Here is a 21,892-nt window from a genome sequence, read left to right as displayed (position 1 = left end):
TATTAATCCTATTTTTTGTATTTAAATATATACCTGTATTAATTTCTTCTTTCAAATTACATATCATATCATATCCTTGATATATATGTTAAACAGCGTTGGTGACAAGCTACATCCCTGTCTAACTCCTTGATTTATTATATACTTTCTTCTATTAATTTATTACCTATATCTATTACTATTTTTGTTCCTAGGTATAAACTCTGTATTATTTTTGTAAGATGCTTTGGGTATCCTTTATTACTCAATATGTCCCATAGTCTTTGTCTGTTTACTCAAACAAATGCTTTTTCATAATCTATAAATAATAAATGCATTTCTAAATTAAACTCTTTTCGTTTTTCTATTATTTGTTTTAATATAAATATATTATCTGTACATGATCTTCCTTTTCTGAATCCTGCTTGTTCTTCTATTAATATTTCATCAGAGATAATTTTAATTCTATTATTTATTATTTTGCTATGCATTTTATATACTGTATTTAGTATGCTAATCCCCTCTATAATTCTTTGTATCATTTTTATTTCCTTTTTTAAATATTTAAATAATTTTTGCTATTTTCCATTCTTCTGGTATTTTATATCGTTCCCAACATTTATTAAATAAATTTAGTATCCTGTCTTTAAAAAAACTTCCTCCATACTTGATAAGTTCTGCATTTATACCATCCATTCCTACTGCTTTCCTATTTTTTGTAGATTTCAATGCCTTTTCCAATTCTTCCTTCGTTATCGGATCTATGTCACTAACTGGGTCTAACTGTATCTCTTCTGTTTGATATGTTGGGTCTTTCCACAATTCTTCATAATGTTTTTTCCATTATTCTTCCTTTATTATATTTATTCTTGAAGTGTCGTTTTCTGTGCTATTCAAGTGTTTCATCATTTTATATGCCAAATTTTGTTTTCCATGAACATCATGTTCTATTGTGCTTATAAATCTATCCAATGACTCTGCTTTAACCTTCCTTATTATATCTTTAGTTTTATTGCGTTCTTGTTTATATATTTCTTCGTTCTCACTTGTACTGTTTTGTATGTATTTAAGATATTTATCTTGTTTATCTTGTACTGCTTTAGCTATTTTTTCATTTCATATCTTTACCCTCCTCTTCTTATAGTTTTTCCTGAATTGTCCTAGTGTTTCTTTTGCTATCTTTTGAATTATATTTTGTATATTATTCCATTCTTCAGCTATTTGTTCTCTCTCCTATGTTTTTCTTATTTCGTCTTTAATCCTTTTTTCATATAAATTTTGTATACTTTCTACTTGAAGTAGATATACTTTATAACCCAACTTCTCTTTCCCCTGTTTAATAGCTTTTCTCTTCTTCCATTTAGCCCATAACTCTATTTTTGAAGCCACTAAAAAATGATCTGAATTAATATCATATCTTCTAAACACCCTAGTATCTCCACATTGTTTTGCTAATTTTTGATTTACTATTACATAGTCTATTATTGATTGTGTACCTCTTGCCGACCATGTATATTTATGTATATCACCTTTTCTAAAAAATGTATTTGTTATCTTTAAATTATTAAATGTTGCAAAATCTCTTAATTTATATCCATTTCCATTTACTTTATTTTCTCCATAACATTCCATAATATTTTTTATTGGATTATTCCCTACCCGAGCATTATAATCTTCCAAAATAACTACATGGTCCTTTTTTTATATTCTTATCTAGTTTTTTGTAACTCTAAATAAAATTTATCTATTTCTTCCTCTTTTCCATCTTCTGGAGCATAAATTCCAATTAAATTCCAAGCACTTCCTAATTCATTTCACAAATATACGTGGTCTCAATTCTAATCTCAACGATGTCCATTTCCACTTGCAGTCTGCCAAACCCCATGTACTTTTTCTGACAGATTCTCAGTTATCGGTTGATTCAACTACTGCTCATCTCAGATGCTCAAATTATTCGCTGTATGATTCCTTTTGCTTTTTTTTTTTTTTTTTCAGGAGCATTAGCAACTAAGGCCATATTGCTCCGGGGATATATGGTGGTCATTCCCTGACCTTTCCGCATCCTCTGTGTTTGGTGGTAACGGGCTCGAACCGATTCCTTTTGCCTCAAAGGTGGTACTTGTGCATATGTCCGTTCTGATATTCCCTGTCAGAGACCTGGCAATTTGGAATCTCCTCTCTTTTACATTCTCTGGCTTAAAATCTCTCTACCTCATTGAATCAAATTCATCTGTTGTCTCTATCGTTCTCCCAACTCCACTAATCACTTGGAGCTCTTTGACTTCCTCTCTTTGCAACTTGACTTTCTCCAGTCCAACTTTCCTAACAGTGAGGTAATTTCCCTTGGTGATTTTAATGTTCACAACTCCAGCTGGCTTCCGTTTTCTAGTCACACCGACCCAACAGGTCAAGATGCTGAGGCTTTTGCAATTACTAATGACCTAGCACAGATTGTTCATTTACCTACAAGAATACCGGACAATCTTAATCATACAGCCAATACGCTTGATCTTTTTCTCACAAACAACCCTTCTAAGTACACGGTCGAAGTGAGAGGTCCTTTAGGCGCTTCAGATCACAACTTGGTGATTGTCTCTTCTCCAATGGAACCTTTATCTCATGGCTATTCCCAACCTCGTGTTGTTTGGCATTACAAGAATGCAAAATGGGATGACCTGTGAGACTTATTTTCTTCTTTTCCTTGGTCGGATTACTGTTTCAAAACTTCTGATGTCAACGTTTGCTCAGATCGTGTCAGTGAAATTATTCTTGCAGGAATGGAATCCTTTATCCCACACTCCACTTTAAAATCTTGTCCTTTATCTAAACCTTGGTTTTCCAATAAATGTGCTAAGGCTGTTCAAGAGAAGAATGTTGCATATTGTAATTGGCTTGTTTCTAATTCTTCAGTTTCATTTTCTGCCTACACCAAAGTTCGCAACAATTGTAAAGCAGTTATTAATCAGTCCAAACTAGAGTTTGAACAGGCTAAGTAGAAAACTTACTTCTTGCCCTAATGGTAGCCGAGCATTCTGGTCTCTTGCCAAAGCTATTGGCCGCAACTTTTGCCCATCTCTGCTCCCACCTCTGACCAAACCAGATGGTTCTGTTGTCACTACAGCCAAGGATAAAGCTGACCTACTAGCATCCCATTTTACCTCCAGCTCATGTATTAATGATCTTGGTAAAACACCTCCCACCATTCCCAACATGCTCCATTCAATGCCTCCTGTGGTCTTCCGTCAAAAGGATATCAGAAGGATTTTGATGAATCTTGATGCTAAGAAAGCTCCAGGTCCTGATAGTATTTCTCCACTTGTTCTCAAAACCTCTACTCCTGAACTTACTCCTATTCTTTGCCGCCTTTTTTCACTTTCTTGTTCCAAAGGTGTTTTTCCTTCTGCTTGGAAATTTGCTCATATCCAGCCAGTTCCTAAAAAGGGTGACAAATACCTCCCATCCAATTATCGTCCCATTGCAATTACTTCTATTCTTTCTAAAGTAATGAAGAAATCAATTAACCGCCAACTCTTAAACTACCTAGAAACCTTCCGTCTGATCAACGATCGCCAGTATGGATTCTGTCAGTGTCGCTCCACTGGTGATATTCTGGCTTATGTTACCCATTTATGGACTAATCAATGGAAAGGTTCGGTGAAACACAAGTAGTTGCTCTTGACATCTCAAAGGCTTTTGATCGTGTTTGGCATAAAGGTAGTCTAATAAACAAACTTCCATCTTATGGTTTGCCAACTGTTTTCAGTAATTGGTTATCCAGTTTTCTCTCTATCACTCACTGAGGGTGATGGTAGATGGCTCTCTGTCTTCTAACTTCTCCACTAATGCCGGTGTCCCCCAAGGTTCAGTTATTTTCCCCACTCTTTTCCTTTTGTATATTAATGACCTTCTTCCATTGACTGGAAATCCTATCCATAGTTTTGCCGATGATAGCACATTGCATTCCACTTTCCATTTTGAGAAACCTTGTCCTGCTCAATCAGCTTCAACTTCTTGAAAATCTGCTACCAATTCCTTGAATGCCGATCTTCAGGTAATTCTCCAGTGTGGCAAAGACAACTTAGTTGATTTCAACCCTTCTAAAACTCAGTCTTGTCTTATATCTCGCAAAAAGGATTCTTCTGCTCCTATGCTTATCTTTAGTGACACTCCGATTTCTAGGCAAAATGATATATCTCTTTTGGGGATTACCCTGACTTCTAATCTCTCTTGGCACAAGCACATTACAAATATTGCTTCCTCTGCATCTAAAAAACTTGGTTTTCTCTTTTGCTCTCGGGGTCCTTTTCTTCCAAACAGCTGCTCACTCTGTATAAATAGCAAATCCGCCCTGCCATGGAATATTGCTCCCACATCTGGGGTGGTGCCCCCAAAACCTCTCTCAGGCTTCTTGAATCCATTCAGAAGAAGGCAGTTAGGTTAATTAATGATTAATCTCTAACAATGAGAAAGCGAGTCTCTCCACTCGTTTTCTCATAGACATACTGTTTCTGCTGCATGCCTCTTCTACAGATACTTCCATGGGCACTGTTCTTCTGAATTGGCTTCTATAATTCCCACTCTCTCTTTCAAAACAGTCCGAACACGTGCCACCACCAGCCAACATCCATTTACTGTCCAACTTCAAACCGACAGAACCAACTTTTCATCTTCCTCATTTATTCATTCAACTGCCGTTTTCTGGAACAACCTTCCTTCATACGTATTTCCTGAAAATTACAATCTACAGAAGTTCAAGTCCAATGTCAAAAAATATCTTTCATCTTCTCAACCTCCAACCCAAGCACGGTACTAAGTACTATAGGTTCTAATACTTCTCATGTTTGGGGTTCACATAAATAACCTCTGTGTAATTCAAATCTTACTGTTATTATTCTATTATTTATAAATGTGTAGCTCTGTGTTTTGGTTTTCCATTTCTGATCTATTAATATTGCTACCCCTCCACTAGCTCTTTCCGTTTGATCTACTCCACTATATATCATTGTATAAGAATCATAATCTTCCATACGTTTTAATTTTTTCTTTGTTTCTGTTATTACTGCTATATTTACTTTCTTCTGTTTTAAATGTTTACGTAGTTCGACTTCTTGATATCCTAATCCTCCTCTTATGTTCCATGTTGCAATATTTAAAATGTCCATTATTCCTTTTAGTTTCCTTTTTCCAGTCCGAGTCGCATCCCTTTGTCCGTCCGGTTTTCCTCTTTGAGCTTTATGAGTTTTTATTTTTTTTACATGGGGAGGGAACCAGCCTCCCACACAACCCCCAACCTGGAGGACCAGTATGTTATCCTTTGTCTGATCCCTACCCTTTGATCTGTTTGGCTAGGGTGGCCCTACCGGTAGTCTAGCTACCGCCAGCATAGCTCTGTGGGTCATCGGGATACTCAAGCCTCCTCACCGCGACAAAGTGGTAACGTTTCGGTGGTATATATTTCAAATTTCCCCGTGAACTAATCAGTTCCTCATCCATGGACTATTGTATATCAATCTTCCTTTTTTTTTTTTTTTTTTTTTTATAACAGCTTCTAGTAGGTTTGTACACTGAAATTGACAGAACTGATACTGCAAAACATCTACTGCTTTAACTTTAATGACACCAAGAAATATTGGAAAATTCTCCACAAAAAAATTACATATTTGAAAATGAAGAACTGATGGAATCTATACTAACTCAGTTTATAACATCATTTTGCAATGGGAACTTGTGCATCACAGTCGTATGTATCAATAAAGTACTTCCTCAGTGAGCAAAAGAACAGTCTTCATATGTTTTGCTCTTGCCGAAATCAGAAAGTATGTTTAGTCTCCTATAGTAAACAAGTACCAAAATGGAAGTGGAAGATTTGAAAACTGGCAAAATAAGTTTGCACATAACATTCTTCAACACACCTAAGATTAATGATGTTAGAAGATGGATGTGAGGTATGCTGAACTAAAGAGCTACATTCAGGATTTAAAAAAGTTGGCATAACATTTAAAAGTAACAAGAAAACTGCTACATTCAAGTGAGAAGACAGCAACACAAACAGACTTTCTGCAAGAATGAGGACAACATGCCTAAAATTATCACCTTGGCCTGTTTAGGATTTCTTTCTCTATGTTTGCAATTCAGAAGTTCTTTTTTCTTGAGCAGTTCAATTTGTCTTCTCTGAAAACCTTTGGTTTGTGAACCGGATATGAACATGAGCGAGTTCCACTAGTTAATGACTGCTTGTACTTTTCAATTTGGCATTTCTTAAAAGTGCTAATATGATATTTCTAACCACTTCTTTAAACAGATTTGTCAGAGGGTGCCACTATTCCACCAGTCTAGTTTCAAATTTAACCAAAGACAGCCAACATGTGTACACATTCTTAAAATCTTTTCTATTTTAGTGGCATATATTAACTGAAACAGTTTAAAACCTATCTTTCCATTTAACAAGTCTTTCTAGACAGCAGAAAAAGTGCACTCTCACAGGAAAGCATGCAGCTCCCTTTTCTGTACAAATTAATGAGATGATAAGGACAGCCTATTACCACTAAGTGCTCAAATCTTATTTTCTGATCCTCTTGCCATTCAAGTTTTCAGGCTTACTATAACATGCAGATTATCAACACTATGTGCTAGATAGCTTTTTAAAGGAATCCCACATGCTTTCAGGTTGTTCAGAAATGCACAATGTTATATACTGTAGGTTCAATTTGATGTTCTTTTTTTTAATCACGAAAGGTCATCACATTGGGATACAGCTTGGAAATCTGTAGAAATTAAAAATTCCCCATTTTTCAGAACCATCACTACCTTTTCCTATCTGAACAATTTCAATAACAACTGCCTTTTTTGTTCTTCCATAACTGTATTTTGTGTTTTTCACTTATGTTCTATGTTTGTTTGTTTGTTTATTTGGCTTTTAGGAGCATTAGCAACTAAGGCCATATTGCTCCGGGAAATGCGGTGGTCATTCCCTGACCTTTCTGCACCCTCCGTATTTGGTGGTGACGGGCTCGAGCCCCGGTCTAATCAAGAAGCGTGTGCTACGCACTGCTGCTCCTTCCCACCTGGCTATGGAGGGGCCTGTATGTTCTATGACAAAAGATGTAAATAAAGATCCAGCAAGTATGACCTCATTATCACTAAGAAATGCTATATCTATTTTTGCATTTCTTTCTATGTGATGCATGCTGTTGTTACGCTTACTTGTTTGTAAAATGTCTGATTACATAGTGTTTCACATCTGCATACAGTACATAAGGCAAACATGTTACCTTTTTCAGATTTTACAATATATGGAAAATCTGTTGCACATCTTCTGAAATTTTACATTGGATTTCTTGGACAACTTACTGAAAGCCATATTTAATTAGCTCTGCACAAAACAAGTATGACGAAATGACTGCACATTACAGAGAACAATGCCACTGTCCCATGTTTATATTTTACAATGAATACTGGTCTATCTGACATGCAATTTGTTAACAAAAATAAATAAATTTGTGGAATTTTTTAAAAATTGCATTTTAAGGTGGTTTTACTATTTTTTTGCAAAAAGAAAAAAAAAAAAAAAAAAAAAATGGAGAAAAACTATGATAGTGAGACAGAATTGGTAGCCCTAAAATGCATGACACAATGTCATATAGTTCATAGAATTCAATACAAATTACTTAATCTTTACAAAATGATAAAAAGTTATCGTGGCATAAAGAGTGAAGGTAATTTGTATCAATATTCATGGATAAAACAATACTCACAAGGAAATTGACTCATCAATGATTTGATTAATGTCAAACAAGTACAAACACCAGACTACAGTATAGGAGGCTTGACTGAAAAGTTATTTTTAAAGATGGAACTGCCACAATAGTATAGTGTAGTATTTCGAAAATAACTACATTACTAGTGTTGAAAAAACAGGGATGCTTCACATATGAGTTTTGTTAGCAAATATTTCTAAACAAAAGCAGTCCAGTTTTCTTATTAGTTTTACACCAAAGTTCCTTTATTATTATAACATTTTCATTGGTAAAAACTAACTGATGTACCTGCAGTACATGTGGGTGGTGCTATCTGTCAGTTCCTTGATCATTCAGAAGGAAATTCACCATAAGAAAAATATTTTTTTTAAAAATAAATTAGATGATTATTATTTGTACCAGCATATCAGAGAAAATACTAAGGGTGAGAAAATTCTTGACCACATCATTACTCACAAATCAGATGACATCACAAGGCTTAAATTACAGAATCCACTGTCAGGTAATGACCACACAATCATCAGTTGGAAGATTAAGAAAGATGTTGCAGTAGTTAAAGGTAAAGGCACAGGTTTTAATTTCACAAGGGACAGTTTAAGGTGCTATATGGCATCTATTAATACGGTGGATTGCAGAGTGAGGGCAAAGACATTTCAATTATGGAATAGCTTTAAAGCAAAAATCGCTGACACCATGAATGCATATATACATACCATTAAGAAAATATTGCAGGAGGATGCCAAAATGGATGAATGAGAGCTGGCTGGTCAAATAGAGTAGAAAAAGACAGCACACAATATTACAGAGTGACAAAAAAGTAGTGAAGCCTACAATAGGTACATATTGATCTGTAATAGTATGACAGGGTTGGGGGCCATGGCTGCATATGAGAAATCACTGGGTAAGAGAGTTGAGATTGGGAATAAGGAATTTTTTTGCATTGTGCACTGGGTGTAGGAAACTATTAGATAGCCCAGCTGATGTTGCAGATGAACTGAATAGGTACTTTGTATCTATCTTTACTGACCAAAGACCCTTCACGTTGAGAAGAGGCTGTGCAAGTGAGGCTAAACCATATGAAATTAGTGATTTCAAATTTAGAGATGACTGTTTATTCAAAAAACTTTCAAGCATAAAGGAAAGTTAAGGCTCCTGGAGTTGATGGCATATACCCAGTAATTTTGAGAGAGGCTTCCAGGGAGTGTACTGAAACACTGAAGTTAATTAGGAAGTCATTTTTGGACTCTGGAGAGATTCCTTTGGATTGGAGAAGCACCAACATATCACTAATACATAAAGACAGTTCTAAGAGCGAAGTTGGTAACTACAGACTGGTTAGTGTGACTTCAGTGGTAGGAAAAATCTTAGAAACAATGGTTAAGAGTGCAATCCAGGGACATTAAGAGAGATATGACATTCTGAATGCCACACAACATGGTTTTGTTAAGGGAAAAATCAAGCTTAATTAAACTGATTAAGCTATTTTGACACAGTTACTCATGAGCTGGATGTATGGGAACAATTTCGACATGGTTTATTTGGATTTTAGCAAAGCATTTAACTCAGTCTGTTATGAGAGGTTACTGGATAAGCTGGAACATGTTGGAATTACTGGAAAGAGTCTAAGATGGACTGTTGGGTGGCTGCAGAGTAGAAGGCAGAGTGCAGCATTTAATGGATATTCTTCAGATAGGTGTAATGTTAGGAGTGGGGTACCCCAAGTATTGGTTCTTGGACCACCACTGTTTTTGATTTTCATAAATGACATTAATGAAGGGCGAGAAATTGTGATGTCAAAAATTTACAAATGACATAAAGACTGGTAGAATCATTAATGATTAGTGAAAGCAGAGCCCCTCAGGATGACTTGAACAGACTTCAAAAATGGTCAGAGAAGTGGCAGCTATGTTTTAATGTGGCAAAATGCAAGGTCTTGGTGAACAGAAACATCAAAATAAATTATACACTTGGTGGGGTTGAATTAAAAAAAAAACAGTAGAGGAAGAAAGGGATATTTGTCCATATCTGGGAGTTATGATACATGCGGTTTAGAATTTTCTGAACAGTGTAAACAGGCAGCCAAGAAAACGTGGTGTAATAGAGAAATATTTATCGAACATTATCTTGCAGAGATAGGGAGGTCATAAACCCTACTGGATAAGGCAACTGTAAGACCGCAATTGGAATAATGTGTTCAAGTATAGAGATCTCATCTGAAAAAAGGCACTGAGCTTATTGAAAAGGTTCAAAGGGCAACTTGCATAGTGTTAGTTTTCAACCGGCCCTAGGGGTTCCCCCATTTCCGCTGGGAAACTTGTATAGTGAAATCATCAAAATGGCGACCATACAAGAAAAGACTCTGATTATGTGGGCTACTGAGTTTCACAACTAGGCATTTCAGAGGTGAACTAACTGCTCTGAGTGGGGTTAGTAAAATGAATGAAAGTGAATATGCACTGTTATAAATAATTCCAGAACTAGGAGTCATAAATTAAAATTACAGGGGAAGAGGTTTAGGTAGATCATATACAGATTTCTTTTAACCAGTGAGCTGTTGATTGCTGGAACAACTTGTCTTTGCAGGTAGTTGAAGCTGATAGTTTGAATAAATTTAAAGATTAATTAGATAGTTACATCTATGTGAGGAGGGATACACATAATTTTTATTTTCTCATCTACATTTCTTTTTTTTTTTGGCCAGTGCAGCAAATGCCTGTGTCTTCCTGGCACTATATGGCAAATGTTATTATTAATTGACATTTTGAGCAGGCCTCGTTTGGGTAATCAATATCCAATGAGAGTTCTGACATTCAATAACTAACACTAGTATTAGTTATATGGTGAAAAGCCAGGCTTTTGCTGCACCAACCAAAATACTGTATTCCTCTCCAGTCATATGTACTGATCCAGAAATGTAATATAATGAAATCAGTAATCTAATCAAACGGAAAATGTAATACAATCAAACTGAAAATGTAATACAATCAACTGGAAATTAATGTTCATATATCACTGTTCAAATTATACATTATAAATGGTAGATAATAATTATGATTCTCATTGCCTTTCTCTAAAACAGTTTTGATTTCAGTTTTGTTAACTTAAAATTATTCATTTAAGTTCATATTTTTTCTTTCTCGCAGAAGGTTAAGTGATAAAAAAAAATCTAAAAGGAGATTTAACAACTGTACCTTAATCAAGACTTCAGTTATCTCTCCTAGTCCCCACAGTGCTGCATAATGCAAAGCAATTTTACCAAAGCGATTTGGTTCATTCACTCGTGTTCCAGCAAGTATTATAGATCGCACTGTATCAGCATTGTTATGAACTAGTGAATTCTGAACACATATATGAAGAGGAGTATTGAAATTATGATCTCGCAAGTGGACATCTGCACCTAAAAATGCAGAAAGAAGCTAAAATAAATATATGGCATCACGAAGCACGTGTCTGAAAAACAGTTGATTTTTATTTTAAAATTCAAAGTAGTCAACTTTTAACTAAATTTATAATTTGGTTAAAAGTAGACTGCTGTGAATATTTATAATCCAGTTATTTATCTACTTATAATTATTTGTTTATTTCAAGTAAGACAATCCCAAAAGGATTTACAGTTCAAAAAGAATTCAATTTATAGTACACTTCAAGATGAAACTTCCTAACTGAAAGACATAGTAGTATAGAAAATGGGGATTCTGGGACAATGTACTCTTTTAAAAACACAAAAATATCACCTCTCCTTAAAAACATCCCTCCTCCCTTAAAAAGTCTTCATTTTCCTAAAATAAATGAGGAAAATCAAAAAATTAAAATTACTTATATTTTTTAAGAAAATAACGTAGTCTCTCCTTTTAATAAATTTATTTCATTTTCATATTTTCTTCTTCAAAATCAATTATATGAGCTTCATTTTTTCCCACTTTTTCCATACCTTTATAAATTAGTGTCATTTTTATTTTTTTGTAATCTTCAATATTTTTATGTGTTATTTTGTGGTTGAATCTCTCTGTTAAAAATATGTTAAGTTCATTTATGTGAACAATTAATACTTCATCTCCTTTTTCTGTTTTTATTATTTCAAATTTTTTAATTGAATAATATACATTATGATCTAAGTCTTATAATTGTTTGAATGGAATAGATTGGAATTGCCAAATGTTTTGTTCTATTAGTTCCATTTATAAAAACACAATTTTTTCAAATATTTGAAAAAATTGTGTTTTTATAATTGGAAATAAAATTCTGCAAAAAATGTTCCAAAATATTTCCAAATTTTTCCCAATTTCCAAAATATTCAAGGGTTGAAAAGATATACAGTATGTAAAGAATGTGAAAAAAATTATCTAATTAACATGTATAATTATGTCAAAGACTGTGAATAGTAATAATATTCGTCATATAGTGCAAGGAAGTCACAGGCCTTTGCTGCACTGAAAAAAAAAAAAAAAAACCAAGTAGATAAGAAAATGCAATTTATATGCTTCCCTCCTAACACAGGTTGACCTCTGAATTTATTTAAATTGTCAGCCTCAACTACCAGTGAGGGCAACTTTTTCGAGCAATCAACAAATCACTGGCTAAAAGAAAACTTCCTACAATATAATCTAAATCTCAACCCCTGTAATTTGAATTTATGACCCCTAGTTCTGGAATTCTTTATAACAGTGAGATTTCCATCTTCATTTTACTAATCCCTCTCAGAGCCTTATAAACATCAATCAGGTCACTTCTGAGGCACCTGGTTTGCCAAGCTCTGTAGCCCACATATTTGGAATCTTTCCTGATATGGTCACCCTTTTGCCCATCTTCGGACCCTTTCAAGAAGCTCAATGTCTCTTTTTTCAGATGAGGTTTTCATACATGGTAAAATCAGTAAAATTTTGCAATCAGCTGATAAAAATTTTATTAAAAACAGCATATGAAAATCCACCATTTTGGATACAACGCCCGAGGTACCCCTTGGTACTGTCCAAGAACCATGGAGCTAGAAGAATAGTCTGAAACATTTGGCTTTAATAAAATAATAAACATAATTTAATAAACATAAAATAATAAACATTTGGCAATTCAGACGCTATACATCAAATGTATAGCGTCTGAATTGCACATTAATAAATTTCTTCTTGGCCTAAGAACATAGTGAATTTTTTTTTTAAACTAATCATATGCATTTCTATCTATTATGCTCCTACCATTACTCCACTGAACTGTTATATACGTACAAATGTTTTCTGGGATTGTGAATTTTCTTACCACTTCTCCAGTAACTGCAAAGACAGTAACTAAAGGTTATGGAATTATTAAATATTTTTTTTTTCATAGAATTAAAAAAAGCTTTTTTTATTGAAGAATTTATTACAAGTTTTAGTAAATCAAACTTAGATTTAATTTGAAGAATTTTCTTCTAATTAATTTTATATACGTAAATAACAATAATACATAAACACCTACCAGCTGCCTTTGAAATATTGCCATCACAAAAGATCACTTCAGTCATAAGAAGTTCTTGATTTGTTTATGGGTAAAAACATATATATAGATACTGTGGTTTATTTAATCTTGTTTCCAGGTGGTTTTTTAGGCAGGAATCTAAGGGACTGTCTTTATAATCTTGATATCAGAGTTTACTTGTGCCCCGAGGCTAGTATTACTGCAAGTATTGGCTTAGTAGTGGATATTGGTGGAAGTTAATACACATTTAATTAAGTGTGATAAAAGATTGTTTTAAATTAAAAATGAAAAAAAAAAATTAAATAAACTGAATCATATAAACTAAATAAGTTTTCCAGTTAAGATCTTCTGTTTCTAGGGCGGTTGGTATGGATTCACCTAGGTTGTAGAGGACTTCTTAGTTGGGGGGGGGGGGAAGGGTATGTTTGGTTGGAGAGCTATTTGCAGTTAAGAAGTTTAAACTTATTTTTAATTTGGGTTAGGGTCTATTCTTGAAGGAATGTATGTGCTAGTTTTCAATCTTGCAATTAATGTTATCCATAACTCTTATTTGTTTGTTTACACAAGAAAAAACCCTGATATCGAGATTATGAATAATCCTTTAGACTCTTGTCCACCAAACCACCTGGCAAAGAGAATAAGTAAACTACAGTATATATACAAGTTTTCACCCATAAACAAATCAAGTTCTTGTAATTGAAAAGACCTTTTGAGACGGCGACATGCAAAGACAGCTGGTAAGTGTTTATGTATTATTGTTATTTATTTATACAAAATTAACCTCAAAACAAAATTCTTCGAATTAGATATAAGTCTGATTTACTAAAACTTTTAATTCTACTAAATAAAAAATTTTAATCCTATTTAAAAAAAAAAATTTAATAATTCCGTAATAGTTACTGTCTTTGCAGTCACTGAAGAAGTGGTAAGAAAATACTATGAAACGTTTGAATTCATTACGCACATATTTCAAATTTGAAAATAAACATAATTATACCAATGTAGGTTTGAATGGTTTATTATCCTCAAATAACACAGTTTATCAAGGCACCATGATACACCAAGGAATACCTTAACTCAAGATTTCCCTTACTCTGATCTAGAAAAGAATTCTGCTAAATGGAGTTGCCACCCAATAAATTCCCAAAGTTAAAAAAAAAAAAAAAAAAGATTCCAAAGATTTTTTTCACAATCCCATATACACGAAGCCTGATCAGAAAAGTTCAGTTTACAGACTATATTTGAAAAAAATAAATAAATAAATAAAAAATTATGGGACATAAAAAACATTTTTATAAGTAGTCCCCTTTAAGTAGTTTTGCCCTAATGATATGCAAGTGTCCCAATGTTCCTGACACTTTTGGAAGAAATGTTGTCAGATATTTTTCCTTTTGGCTTCATTTTGAGTTTGGGAAGGAAAAAAATACTACATGAGATGAGGTCAAGTGAGTATGGCGGGTCAGGTATTACAGAATTTTTTAAATTTTTTTTGGGCCAAAAATTCTTAAATAGAGAGTTTAACGTGTGTGTAGGATGATGTCATGGTGGGGAATAATCCATAATTTTTAAATAGCTAATCATGTTTTTTTTCTCAATCAAACTGAAACTTCTTTATAATAAATTTTACCATCTGGCCATTCTGAATATATTTATAATGAATGAATATTCTGAATGTTTGAAAAAAAAAAAAAAAAAAACACTAAGCAATATTGTTTTCTCTTTAATGAAATCCTTCCAGATATCTTTAAGCAGGGAGAGTTTTGTAACTTCCAGCGGGATGACTGGAATTTTGTTTCAGGGCTAGTTATACACCAGTGTTTCATCACCAGTAATAATGCAGTTCATGAAATTAGGGTCCATTTCTACCCCTTCTTTTCAGCCTTTTGCATATTGATCAACAGTAAACCTTCTGATTATCATTCAACAATCTTGGAGCAAGTTTAGCTCACTCAAGATTTTTGATCAAAACAGGCCAGCATGATCCAAAGATTCTCATTACATTAACAATATAATAAATGGATAACTGCCTGTCAGAACAAATTTTTTGATTCTTCAGCCAATTTGGAGAATTGCTGCCCTGTTTTATCTATTCTTCATAAAATAAAAGGCAAAATAATTCAAACAATAGAATCATAAAACTTGATGAACTGTTCCACATTCATATTCATTACAATTGCACAGGCTTAAGACACATCTGAACTTCAACATATACTGCCCCTTTTCTGGTTTGGTTGAGTGGGAAGCAACTCGAACCAGTTATAATAAAGTGAGTTGTTTCCCATGCTTACTCATTATCATGGACTTCTATCTCCATCGCTTCTTTTGTAATAAAAAAAAAAACCCCTTAGAACTTTTTGAACAGATGTGTACACATACAGTTCTGGAAACTGCATGTGCATCACTTTGAGTGCATGTTTACATTTAGGTAAGATGGTCATTTGTATTTTAAATGTTTTCAAGGATTTCAAACTATATATTCATTACTAATTATAAATGCTAACTGAAAACACGTCAGAATTCATCAAAATGCGGCCGACCGGGCTAGCCGAGTGGATAAAGTACCTGCCCGGCAACCCAAAGGTCGCGGGTTCGATTCCCGCCTCGGGCTTGGATCAAAGTACTGCAAAAAAAAAAAACCTTGGGAGGTGCAATATGGCCACAGAAGCCGATGCGCCAACAACTACCAAATCAAAAATAAAAATCATCAAAATGCAGTTAATTTTGTAAAACAATGTATTCCTAATGAATTAGAAATGGATTAATTTATTAATACTTGACCAACCAGCAGTGATGAGCAATTCTGTAAGCAGAGCTCTTCCATGGTATGCTGCTTTATGCAATGGAGTAAATCCAAAATTATCTGGCTTGTTCACCAATGCTCCTGATTCTAGAAGTACCTAAATAAAAGGTAAAATAATAATTCAAACAATGCAATCATCTGAAGAAATAGAGAAAAAGAGAATCAGATATAAAAACAGAAAAAAATACAAACTACTTTAATATTATATAATGGAATATTTATGGGAACTGTAAATAGTGCCATGCCTCAAATAGTAGCCAGTTACTATATTAATGATGTGCTTACAGGCATCACCGCACAATTTGCCTCTACTCTTCATAAAGTTCATGCCAACTAACTACCCATACAAATTTGACAAATGAAACAGCTGCTGTACTATTCATATGATACAACAAAAAAAAAAAAAAAAAAATTTAATACTAATGAAATTTAATTTTGTTTCCTAAATTAAAAAACTATTAATCATAATTTTAATGAATTCTGAAATGCTTATTCAGACACCTTTTTCTTGTTTACTAAGTGTCAAACCAGGTTGGAAATGACATGTTCACATGATAATAAGTGCCACCATGGCTCACAATGCTGTCTATTAAACTGATGTTGCACAAGACAGCAAGCAAGAATGTCTAATTGCAAATATAGGGTAGTTATATGACATTCTAGCATCCTTTATTAAAAAGAAAATAAATGAACTACTAAAACAGACAACAGAAGAGATACCTATCTGGTCCGATATGGTTAATAATATTACTTTTGACGATAATAGTACAAAATTCGTGTTTATGGAAAGGACCGCACATGAAAAATACCAAATCACAATCATGCTAGCAGCTAAGAGCTAAACTGAAAGCCTATGTCATATTCTACAGATGAAAGAGAATAAAAGCTTTATGCTGAGCCAGTGCCAGGAAATAGTATTAATATTAGCCATAATAGTGCTAAGAAGCCAAAGGCTTTTGCTGCACTGGAGTAACCAAAAAAAAAAAAAAAAAGGTAAAAAGTAGATAAGAAAATAGCTTACCTCCTCACCTAGGTAAATATCCAGTTGACTTCTGAATTTATTCAAACCGTCAGCCACAACTATTTGCAAAAGCAACTTGTTCCAATAATCAATAGCTCACTGGATAAAAGAAAACTTCCTACAATCTAGTTTAAACCTTCCCCCTATGGCCCTTAATTCTAGAATCTTTATAATAGTGAAAATTCAGCTTTCAATCATTTTATTTATCCCTCTCAGAGCCTTATAAACCTCCATCAGGCCCCCCTAAGCTGCCTAGTTGCCAAGCTCTGTAGCACACACATTCGACGTGTTACCTTGTATAGCTGCCCTTTTGCAGATGTCACCATGCAAGTTGCCAGTCTTTGGAACTTTTCAAAGAAGCTCAATGTCTCTTTTCAGATGAGATCTTCATAATTGAACACAGTATTCCAAATGCGGCCTTACAAATGCCATATAGAGTGGGATTATGACTTCCCTATCTCTACGTGATAACATCATTAGGAAGGATGTAGAGCTGCTGGAATGAGTACAGAGGAAAGAAACAAGATTGATGAGTGGAACAAAGGGTTTACTCTTACAAAGAAAGGCTTAAGTTCTGCAAATTGCAGTGTCTGGAGACTAGGCACCTGTGAGGTAATCTGATTGATGTGTATAATGCCTTGAATGGTGTGAGAAAGTTCAATATTGATGGGATTCTTCCTCTTGCTCAGATTACGCACCTGAGGGGGAATAAATTCAAACCGAAGAAAGACAGTTGTTGAATAGATGTGTAAAAATTTGCCTTTAACCAGTGGGTGGTTGATTGCTGGAACAAGCTTCCATTTGTCATTGTGGAAGTTTACAGCTTAAATAAATTCAAGGCAGAACTAGACAAACTTTTGAAATGGGATTTTTTTTTTTTTTAAAGCTGATGCTATATAAGCTTGCTTTCTTGCATCATATGCCTCTACTAATGCTAATGCCACTTATTGTGATAATGGATAATGTTATCATTTGTATAGTTATTGCTTTTATGAAGTCCTGATCACACATTCATGAATACATAGAAAAAATTAAGACACTTACTGTAATCAGAGCTTCAGTTTTTGTTATCGTGTTTTTGCCATTTCATGGTTTTTGAATGTGCAATGGAAGTTATTACGTAACTTCCTGGTCTGTTCTTGAACTCATACCAATTTGTTTTACAGTAAAGCATCAACCCTTTTCAATTCATGATTTTCATATTTTCTTTGTTTTTAATGGTTTATATCAGTGGTCACCAAAGTGGTCGATATCGATCCCCAAGGGGTTGATATAACATTGTTAGGGGTTGATTCGGGCTCAGGGGTCAATTGGGGGTCGAAAAAAATATAAGATATCATTATACAGGTAATATTTAATTCGGTTAACTTGGATTACCTCCATCCTAAATGACAATGCAATTAAGAGTGAATCATGGGAACAGTGACTTGAATAGGACCTGTAAGATGGAGCAAGGTCATGAAAATAGTCATGGAGGCCAATCAAGTAGGCCAAAATGACATATTTACTAATAAACGGATGTTGGTGGTTCCCGCCCGGCCTGCGTGGTGAGAGCGCAATTACAACACATGCGCAGTTGCTTATTTACTTATAATTACATGTATTCGATCCCAGTCTCATTTTTGCGCATTGACATACAAGTGAGCGTTAATGTTCTAAAATTCATCAACATACATATAATTCAATCGACTAAATTTCGATAGCAAAAGCTTAATTTATGGTACTCACCTTGGACGATCTGCAGTTGTTATTTGGGTGAATGAATGACTAAATTTTTGGGTTTGGGTAATTTAAAGTTAAGTAGATTAATTTACGGGATGGGAATAAATTAACTGAAAACAGAATTAAAATATGGGCAAGGAAGCAGAAGTGCACAACTCCGTCCCTGATTGTCATGGAGAATTAATTAATTAAGAACTCTAAAATATGCGAAACAGATGGGGCCAATAGTCATAACGGTAGACTTTCGTTTACATCTTCAGTTGGCAAAGTTTAGTGGAGAGAGAGAACGCGTGCTGTATTTTAAAGAAATTTTTACGTTCCCGTGATGCACTTTGTGACATGCGGAAATCTCAAGTGTGTGAGATTCCAAACCGGGGATTTAATGAGTATTTTTGAAAGATGTGTTTAAATTACCCATAACTTTAAATTACCCAAACCCAAAAATTTAGTCATTCATTCACCCAAATAACAACTGCAGATCGTCCAAGGTGAGTACAGTAAATTAAGCTTTTGCTATTGAAATTTAGTCCATTCACATGGTACTTTAAGACATTCTATAATTATCTAATGTTAATATAATTCAATCGTTATTCATTCACAAACTAAACTTCTCTACGTTGAAGAGTTGAGCAGGGCTGGTAGTTTTGTATATCCTATAGAAATACGTGAGTAGGTATATTATTTAGACTTATTACTTTTGCTTACTGACTTCAATTTTAATTATTTTGTTACAACCCCAGTAACCACAATGGCAGCTTCAGATTCTAAAAAGAAATACAGACAATATTCGTTAGAATATTTGAACTTGGATTTATTGCTTCATTAACAGACGAAACGATGCCTATGTGTCTTCTTTGTGAAAAAACATTTAGTAACAATGCAATGAAACCAGCAAAAATGAAAGATCATCTTCAAAGACTCTATCCCGATAAGAAAGATAAAGATCTTGACTTTTTTAAAGAACTGAAAGAGAAATACACACATCGACCAACTATAAAATCATTTATGAAAGCACCTGCCGAAACTGACAATAAACAAGGATTAACAGCCTCCTACAATATTTCTTTTAATATGGCAAAAAAAGGAAAACCATATAAAATTGCAGAGGACATTGTTATACTCACAATCAAAGAAGTAATTGAAACCATAATGAAAAAAGATTCTGGCCCTATTTTAAAATGCTTACCATTGAGTGCGAATACCGTGAAAAGGCGTATTGGTGAAATGGCTGAAGATGTAGAAAAAACTGTAGTATCAGAACTCAAAAATAGTAAGTTCTCCATCCAACTTGATGAATCTACATTCGATAGTTCTTCTATTCTTATGGATTATGTAAGGTATTATAGGTAAACCAAACATCAAATTATTGACAAATTTTTACTTGCAAAATATCTTGAAAGTGATGGAACGGGGTTGACAATTTTTCAGCGATTGGAGGAATATTTAAATAAGTATGATATTCCATTTACTAATATAACAGCAGTAGCCATAAATGGCACACCTGCAATGGTGGGCCATTATCGAGGTTTCGCTGCCTTTCTGAAAGAAAAAGTTCAAAGTGTACGTACTATTCACTGTGTTGCACCGAAACCATTTGGTGTCAAAAACTCTCAGTGACGAACTGCATGTTACACTAAGGTAAAAAAAGGTAAAGTGCAGCCATTATCAACCCACTGCAGGATGGAAGCCTCCTCACCAATTCATGCTGAGGGAAATGGACCATAATCCGCCACGCTGGTCCAGTGTGGGTTGGCAGATCAACCGTATTCTGCAGTCAGGGGCTTGAACCCCGGTCTACTCAAAGAGCGTGTGATATTGCACTCCCGCTCCTGACCACTCGGCTACGGAGGCCTACGGATACACTAAGAGTGTGCATTAAATCTATTAATCAAAATTAGAGCTCATCCTCTTAAATCGCGATTGTTTGCCAATCTTTGTGAAAAAAATGATGAAGTATCAAACCAATTACTCTTGCATACTGAAGTAAGATGGTTGTCTAGAGGTGCAAGTCTACAAAGGTTTGTTGAGTTGTTTGACTCAACCCTAGAGTTTCTTATAGATGTTAATTTGTTTTTGAGTGATGAACTGAAGAGAAATAAGAATCATATTTTCTACTTGGCGGACTTATTTTTAAAATTTAATGACGTACAGACCCGTCTACAAGGTAAAGATGTCACGATTATTCAAGCTCGATGATTCTTTTGGCTTCCAAGCTAAATTAACCTTATTTAAATCATCATTGTTACGAAAAGATTTTCAGTACTTTTCAAATCTACGGCAATTGGAAGTAAAAGATGAAGACTTAGAAATATACACAAAACATCTTCAAAATTTGAGTGATGATTTTAAATTGCACTTTGCAGATTTTGAAAACATGCACATTCCAGATTGGATTATCACGCCATTTTCTGCAGATACTGAAAATATCGAATGTAACTTACAAGATGAACTTATTGAATTGTCAGTTGATCTTGAAGCTGAGACGCTTTTTAAAAATAAGACTCTATAAGTTACTTTTGGACGAATATAAATGTTGTAGAAAAATATTCAAAACTTTCTGAAGTGGTACTCCCCTTTTTGCTTGCATTTCCAAGCTCTTACATGGTTGAAGCTGGTTTCAGCCATGTTAATTCCATTTTAACAAAACAAATAAATAAGCTAGATATAGAATTCTGTGGCGATTTAAGGCTAAAACTTACTAATTTTGAACTCAACATTGCTAATATTTTCAAGAGTCACAAAGCACACCCTTCACAGTGACAACATTAGTAAATTGTATACTAAGTTAATAAAAGTCTTATTTTCATATATATAAGGAAGATTGTATTATTGTTATTTTGTTATCTAAATTAAATTTTATATTTTATATATTATTTATCCCTCCTATCAAATATGTAATGTTAAGAAGGACGTCAAAAACAAAAACGTATCCCTTTGACGTTAAGCCAATATAATAATATATACTATATTATACATATAATAAACACTAACTATAAAATAAACAATCTAAAAACTCACATAAGTGTCTTTTTTGCTTGTCTTATTATAATTACGTAATAGTAAAATAGAGGGGGTCAATAAAAAGTCAAGAAACTCTTGAAGGGGGTCGATGGTCAAAGAAGTTTGGCGACCCCTGGTTTATATGGATTTCCAGGAACATCA

General features: G+C 34.0%; 1 protein-coding gene across 2 annotated transcripts in view; it reads right to left on the bottom strand.

Annotated features, from left to right (window-relative positions):
- Positions 1–21,892, bottom strand: part of LOC150078423 (uncharacterized) — an 80,060-nt gene that overhangs the window by 8,215 nt on the left and 49,953 nt on the right. For both annotated transcript variants that reach the window (XM_090384995.1, XM_090384996.1), the window contains exons 4-5: positions 15,970–16,084; positions 10,928–11,133 (exon numbers count right to left, since the gene is read on the bottom strand). In XM_090384995.1, coding sequence (XP_090241121.1) covers positions 10,928–11,133; positions 15,970–16,084 — 321 coding nt within the window. The remainder of the gene's footprint in view (positions 1–10,927; positions 11,134–15,969; positions 16,085–21,892) is intronic.

Source organism: Mastigoproctus giganteus, chromosome 11 (assembly GCF_048544385.1).
Source record: "Mastigoproctus giganteus isolate SK-2022 chromosome 11, ASM4854438v1, whole genome shotgun sequence".
Lineage (NCBI taxonomy): Eukaryota > Metazoa > Arthropoda > Arachnida > Uropygi > Thelyphonidae > Mastigoproctus > Mastigoproctus giganteus.
The sequence above is the reverse complement of the archived record's forward strand: the minus strand, read 5'-3'. Positions and strand labels throughout refer to the sequence as shown.